Source organism: Magallana gigas, chromosome 6 (assembly GCF_963853765.1).
Source record: "Magallana gigas chromosome 6, xbMagGiga1.1, whole genome shotgun sequence".
Taxonomy (NCBI): domain Eukaryota; kingdom Metazoa; phylum Mollusca; class Bivalvia; order Ostreida; family Ostreidae; genus Magallana; species Magallana gigas.
In genome coordinates, this window is record NC_088858.1 from 17106171 (window position 1) to 17114071 (window position 7901).

Sequence of the window (7901 nt, forward strand, 5' to 3'; positions counted from 1 at the left end):
GCAACAGAAGCAAATGCGTTTCTACGAAATCAGATTTTGAAACTAGAGGAATCTTTACTTTGAGCAGTTTAGGCGGAGAAACTCCTTGAGGTTTTCACAACTGCCCAGTTTCTCCCTAATAACAAACCGGTAAGCGCCTGGACACAAATAGCATAGTTGTAAGTATCTGCAAAAAATGGGAGTTGAACTGACAGGTGATGACATTTCCAGGTCCCTACCCATATTAAAACCAAACAGTAAAAGTGATATTCAAATTCGAAACCCGGAAAGTCAAGATCAAAGTGTACTCAGAAAAACGCAAATTGAAATACTTCTCAGTGTGTAACTAAAGATCTGACGAAGTTCCGCCAAAGTTATCCAAGGCAAAACACGACGGTTACATAAATACCTTCTGGACTAACGACTGTCGGATTTGCAAAAGTTCACGAAAGGGGCCAAAAAAATATGATTCGCACCTTCAATAAAATTAACGCGCTGCTTAACGACCGAGACCAAAGTATCGACTAAGTCGTTAATACTGTGATACTGTAGTTAACTTACAGTTACCATTGACATTGATTTGTATGTTTGTGTACATATTATACATTATATACTTAAGTGATACCAACATTGACTAAGACATTCACTATGTACACAAACAAGTTTTGTTTGTGTACATTTTGTACGTCTTAGTCAATGTTAGTATCACTTTATCCCCTACTATTTCCCTTCCAACGCATGCTGTCTATACCAGTAAGTGTAATATTGTACGTAATCTTTTCATTACATACATGAAACCTAGGTGTTATTCCCTTGAATCACTTCTTACCTCACAAGAAACAGTGTTGTGTTTTGTTTTCTGTTTACTTTTATTTTTTTGTTCTTTGTCTAATCAATGTCAACGGTCATCCAAACAATCGCACCCCAACAATCATGCTACTTGATTTCACTGCAGCCCTCTTTAACAATGCTTTTTTACCTTTTCATACAGACAATTGGTAGCACAACAGAACAGTACAAGGCTGTATTTGGACTTTACTATTATATAAGTAGATGTACAACAAAACGTGTTTTTTCGTGTGTCTTTATTATATTTGTTTACATATTCAATTTGCATAATTTTTACTAAAGGGTCTTAAATATTATATATAACGTGTGTTGTCTACTAGAGTCATTGTTCATTGGTTATATATTTCAAATTATGCATGTAATATTGATCTTATTAGGTAATATTGAAACAACCCCGGGGCCAAGTCACTTACATATTACACAGTTTACTTATATCAGGTAGGGCACCAACCCCCAATCAGTGCTTACACTCCCATTTGGTGGTCAATAGCATAAAAAGTATACACATATAACTAACCAAATGGTGGTCTTTCTTATTGGCGCCAATATTGCTTAAAATTAAAAGGAAGGCGCATTTGCACGAGTATCAAGTGATTTACAACTCACCCTAAGACTATATAAGGAGAGTTTTCCAAGATTTCATGCGTTAAAATCGACAGCGGTGGGGAAGAGAGCCGAAGAATAGTATGTCATACAGGTTTTCTATCACATTAATGCATTATAATTTAAACATACCTCTTTAACTTCAAGAAATGCTCTTATGGGATGTTCTTTAAACCATCTTACTTCGTGAAACGAAGCGCCTATTTGATCAAGATCAATCAGAACCAATGAAAAATCCCGTTATAATTAATTGGAGCGAGTAAACGTTTGCAAGGAGGATCTTTAGTGTTAAAAATACATGAAACAATTTACGCAAATCTTTTTCATATTGCGTTAATAAATATTGACAATTTCTTTTAAATTTTTTAACAACTTGTATTTTTTAATTGCACAGACATGCCCTTTCAAAAGACGTGTAGCCTAAAAAACCATAGTGCAAGTTGTACATGTTTTGTTTGCCGGATAGATGGGGAAAAAGTGAAAACAAGTCATTGAAAAATTAAGAGGGAGAGTTAAGCCGCAGAGGATATTACATTTACAATACAATTACATTACGTATGTATCCATAACTTTTTTCGCATGTTATTTTCAATAATAAGTATGGATTTAAAATGTGTAAAATTATAAATTGTGTAATATAATTGTTATTGGATATTTTGTTCGCAGGCAAGACTTGTTCCAAAAAGGAAAAAAAAAACCCATCGTTTCAGATATCGTGAATAAGATTGACAGCGGCGATATTGAAAATGGTGACCTGGAGATGATCATGACAGCTATTGGTTTGTTTGGGTTTTTTAAAATAACTTTTTAAATTTTATTTAGTAATTTTTTTCTCTGTTCTATGTTTCTTTAATTTAGTTGAAATTTAAGGTTACAAATCGGCCATAACGTATGATATTATTAAGAGGAAAAAATATCGAAATAGTTATAAATTTATTTTTTATATACGAATAATTTAAAGAATTATTTTGAAATGACTCAGCTTTTAAAAAAGGAAGAGTTAGGCTTTGAGTAGTGGTAGTTAAAAAAACCAACTAAGGACTTTGTCAATTATAAGTTACATTAAAAAAAATATCATACACTCTATTTTACAGGTAGACAACAATCATCGAAGATTGAAGCAGATAGTGTTCATGCTGGTGCTCTACAAAGATGACGAAATATGAAAACAGTTTGATCCATCTAGTAAGAGATATAAAGATATTAATAAAAGTTGTTTAATTTTATTCAATTTGTTCCTATGCTACATGAAGGAGAAGAATGGTTCTCTTCTGGCGTTCATAAAGGGAGTGATGGGAGATGCTTTCGGAAAGAGAGAAAATGCTGTCTTCATCAGCAATGCAGTAGACATCATTTACTATCTGACGAATTCAAAATTCGTCGGTCCTCTTGCATTTGCTAAAGCTCTTCTTATCTAATCTAAAACAGGTGCAGTTTTAAAATAAAACTAAGATTTTTTTTTTTGTTTTTCTTTAAACTTTCATTTCAATTTAAAGTAATTTTTTGAAATCTCTTATTTTATACAACACTTTTTGTGGTATTTTGATTTCTTTATTTTTCTATTTCGTGTTCATTAGGAAGAAAATGTTAAAGTAAGTGTTTTTAGGAAGCAAAGAGGCATTACATATTGCAAGTGCATCTTCCCAAAGTGGGAGTTACACCAGCATACTAGGGTGGTTGAAAGCCCACAGTAAAGAGAAAATTAAAATCCAACAAACCACTGATGTTATTTCATTTTTTGATAACAATCAGGTACTCAATTTTTTTAATTATTTTTTTTTACAATTCACAGTTAGTATACACATGTACGAGGGTCAATAAATCAAATACGAAGACAATGTGGTTGTTTATGATATTTGTCATGAAAGTCATACTTAACAGATTACTCTGTGCACCAATATTGATGTGCGAAGTTTTAGTCCATTTGATGAAACGGTATTTTTGTTACCACTTTTTAAAAACAACATGTTTTGTCTCCACGGCGCACGGTAACGTTAAAAGAATGACGCCAATATTAAACACGCACAGTTTATAGATATATCCCATCTTTATATCACGCTTAGTCTCTTGTGCCTTTCTCCTTACAATTTAAAATTGCACTGAACCACTTTACATCTTATTTGCACACATTTGTTCGAGAATCTAAAGTTAGTTCTTTAAAGTTTTCATTTTCTAACCGTGTATCTCTTAGTTTACTGTAAGGATAACCATGAACGTCGGTTGACGTTACTTATTTCTTCACCAAATATTTTCCGATATTCTACTCTCTTTCGGACTGTTTTATATTCAAAATACAATTACCACCACAACGACAAAATTTATTACAGTTAAACAGTCTAAAGTCTAAAGAGGACTATCTGTCTTTAATTACTAATATTTGTTCGACCAAACAATATAATCCGTCATTATTTGGAACATAGAATACCAAGACAAAACTTACTTTGAGGTTTCAATATATTTGGTTTTAAGCTCAACTTATATTATAGAGATATTACTTTCAAAATTATATGGGTTATTGTGGACATCACACAAATTCTGACCGTGCGCACTGACCTCATTTTTGCAGGATTAGATTCTAAATAATTCTTAGAAATAAAGGAAACTTTTTTTCTTGCAAAGTGTTTGAAACTAGTGCTACATTATGTCTACCAAATTTAGTAATGATATGACGTTAAGTAACATAGCTATGACAAAAGTCTTCGTATTTTTTTTATTGACCCTCGTATATTCTTTATCTAATTAATAATGTTTTCTAGAAGGTTATTGGAAGAAAATGGAGGGTGAAGAATGATTTCAAGGCGGAGTCTTCTGTTATCATTCTGTGGCACGTATGCAGCCCAGAAGTAATATTCAAACCAAGGAAAAGCTTGCTCTATCCAAGTGGCAAATCTTCACGGATTCAGCAAAGACGAGCGCGCTGAATAAAATCAGAGAGCAAGAGAAGGTGTAGAAAAAACAGTTCATAAAAATAAGGTATACCCACTGAAAGCCTCTAAACAGAGAGAGAGAGAGAGAGAGAGAGAGAGAGAGAGAGGGGGGGGGTTAGTCTTAAGTCAAAACTTCCTTTATATTATCGAATAATTGAGGAAATCTACATTTGTCCGGTGTGCCGTCGGCAATATGAACATGAAGAGTTCCAGCAGCATATCAACGTCACAAAACATGCCACTGAGTTGGAAAATACAGAAATATTCTCATGTTAACAAGTGTTACAGATTCTAAAAATTTTATGTACTATTTTCATGCAATACAATAACAAAAAAAATCATTCAAACTAACAAAATTATACTTTTTCTAGGGCAAGGTCATTTTAAAATAAATATGACCAGGGCACTCTTTAAACTATTGTGGGATTTGTGCCTAGTAGATCAGGCCAACATGTAAGGCTTCAGGAGTCTAAACGCCCTTGCTTCATGCCAGTCTGTCCATGGTGTGTGTGTGTGTGTGTATATATATATATATATATATATATATATATATATATATATATATATATATATATCCAAAAAACGTGAAAGGTGATATCACACAGTGAAAATAATAAAAAATTAACAGTTTCAAAGTTTCTATTCACTAGCACTTTCTGGATTTTAACATGTGCGCCATGTATTGGGAAGAAGACTCCGTTCAAGGTTTTCTAGACTGCCAAAGGACCCCCAACCAACACCTTCTGTTTAAAATTGTTTTTCATTTCAGCTTCGTCCTTCATGTTATTTGAGCTGGCGTCAGACGAAACAACAGCGACGTAATTCTTGCCAGCAGGAAACCGATTCACAAAAGCATCGTAAATCATACGTAGTACGTAACTGCGACATAAGTAGTTCGTAGCAAAATTTTGGCGTTTCACGAAAGGGTCCTAATTCACGTTGCGTCGTAAGTTACGTCGTAACTCTACGTCATCTCGGAGGTGACGGAAAATTACTTTTCAGCGTTAGTTTATCAAAATGGCGGCGTTCATGAGGGTTGTTGATGAGCAAGTGCGACGGGATTTGAGGCGGCAGCGCATTTTTAGGGACAGACAGAGTCCCCTCGACGCCTACGACGACCTTGAGATCATTCAGCGATTTCGATTAGACAGGCAATCCATCATTTCCATCATCGATTTGGTTAAAGACCGCTTAGACAGGCCCACCCAGCGATCGGTCAGTCTTCCGGTATCTCTGCACGTCTTCGCAACTCTACGATTCCTTGGTTCTGGCACCCAGCAGAGACTGATTGGGGACACGTTAGGAATTTCTAAGTCCTCCGTTTGCAGGTTTATGAAATTTACTATGAATACAGTGTTTTTACGCTGCGAGTGAAAGTTCACGGGCCTGTCTAATTTAACAACTACACTTATTTAATTATTACATGATTTTAATGAAAATAAACGATATATAGCATAAAATATGAGAAAGTAATTTTGTGATTCTAAAAATAGCACATTGTTTGCTATATTCTATAATCGGAAAAATCGACATTTTAATTGCAGAAGGTTGTACATATATTCACAATATAATTTTGTAATAGTTCATCAGTACGATGTAAAATTTTGTTCAGATCCGTCAAAGATACAACAAATGCCTTGAGTGCATCACTGCAGAACATCAAGTTTCCTAACAGTGACATTGACGTTATATTACCAGGACGAAGGTGGGTTTCCACTCCATCGCCGGATTTCCTAATGTGGTAGGAGCCATCGACGGGACCCACATCCCAATAACTGCACCTTCTACAGACGAACACCTTTACATATGTCGGAAGTATGGAACACCGGGACTGTCTTGTATGAGGATTTAACATTATACGCAGTGTTCTCCTCATTATATTTGGTACTATATTCATTATGTAGTCTTTTTAGATTATATCGTGTGCATTTTATATTATATACAGTACTTCTTTCATTATATGATGTAGTTATATCACTCTATTATGTACATTTCTCATTATATGAGGTGCTTCCAACAATATATGAGGTGCTTCTAACATTATATGCGGTAAACTTAACATTATATTATGTACTTCTCTCATTACTTACAGTATATTCATTATTATATGTGGTATTTCTGTTAATTATGATGGTGATGAGCGTTAAATATTATGTCCGGTCCTGTTAGCCTTACGTGCGGTAGATTTTGCAGTTCGTTGTGATGTAGACACAGTATTATATGCAGTGCTTTCTTCATGATGATGATGATCTTTTGGATCTCTAAAAATATTAAAACGATGGCGGGAAACGAGGACGCTGTGCTAAAGGAGGCATTGTTAAAAGCCAATCTACAAGCTCTTCACTCAAACATTTTGAAGGAAAACATTGACTTTAAAATTGCCCAGAATCATTCCGATGGTCAGCTATCTTGTCTTGGTGTAGCGACCATCGGAGAGAGGCATAAATTTAGAATTGCGTTGAGAGACGCTGTGGCATCAAAACACCAAGATAAGTTATAAAACACTTGTTATACGTCATTGCTGAAATTAATACAACGGTTGCACCCATTGAAAAAAATCTTTTACTGTATACAGTTTCAGTTTGCATTTCCTCGAAGAAAAACTTGTACCATTGTGTATCAAATGAAGTCGTACCCAAACCGAGTCGATCATACCTACGTAATTAAATGGTCAAAATTATATAGTATAAGTTAACGTGTTATCAGTTTTAAAGAGATAAATGTTTGATACAATTTATAATTATATACAGTCCCATTGAATAATTATTGCACACATTTAACAAGTTAGCACATTATGAGGTGACCCTCTAAATTCGACAGGGTCCTTATTTTGACATTGTTCGTTTTTTTGGCTTACATCTTGTTTGTTGTAGAGAAAGCTGTAGCACACTTTTCATTTTAACCAAGAGACAATAGAATAAACTAAGAATCAATTAACAGTAACATATTTTTCCCATAAGCATTTCCATTTTACAATACTCTGTCCTAAGTTTCACTTCGACCACTTTTCGCTTGATATTTCGATCATCATATATACCTTTGTACTCAAACTATGTTCATCCACTTATATGAAAAATGTCCAGATTATCTGTTTTGAAACACAGCCTCTACCGTTTAAGGTTTCAATACACAACCTTAAATAGAAAGTCTACGGAGATTTTGCATTGCATCTGCCATTAATAAGCGCGGGTGATAAAGCTCAATAATTGTGCGAGGTTTTCCAAGTAATTCTGAATGGAGAAAAGATGTAAACATTTCCTATTATCTATTTCTGTAAGAAATTTGTTTTTGTTCCTTTAGAGTGAAAAATGAAAATGTGTCAATGAAGATAACCTTGTCCAGTTATCATCCTTGTAATCCCTTTCTTATACAATATTTTATTTTATGAGATTTAGAAATTTAAAATTCAAGTTATGTAAAGTTTTCATAAGTCTTTTTACTTGCACTAGTCAACTCATATTCAATATTTGAGTACAAGTTCACTCTTTTGAGTTTCAGTATGGCGGACCATTTGATAAAGTCAATTACGTATGACTCGGTTGG

General features: G+C 34.1%; 1 protein-coding gene across 1 annotated transcript; it reads left to right on the plus strand.

The window, feature by feature from the left end:
* Positions 1–5375: 5375 nt before the first annotated feature.
* On the plus strand, positions 5376–6210 carry LOC136276157 (putative nuclease HARBI1). The gene is made up of 2 exons (XM_066087262.1): positions 5376–5656; positions 6057–6210. Exons 1-2 carry the CDS (start codon positions 5376–5378, stop codon positions 6208–6210), a joined length of 435 nt encoding a protein of 144 aa, XP_065943334.1.
* The last annotated feature ends 1691 nt before the right edge of the window (positions 6211–7901 follow it).

What these genes read in the sequence shown, in the direction of transcription:
- LOC136276157 (XM_066087262.1), top strand. Translation starts at nt 5,376, where the DNA reads ATGGCGGCGTTCATGAGGGTTGTTGATGAGCAAGTGCGACGGGATTTG. An exon ending in CAGAGACTGATTGGGGACAC is followed by an intron (nt 5,657 to 6,056) that starts GTTAGGAATTTC and finishes TTATATTACCAG; the next exon opens with GACGAAGGTGGGTTTCCACT.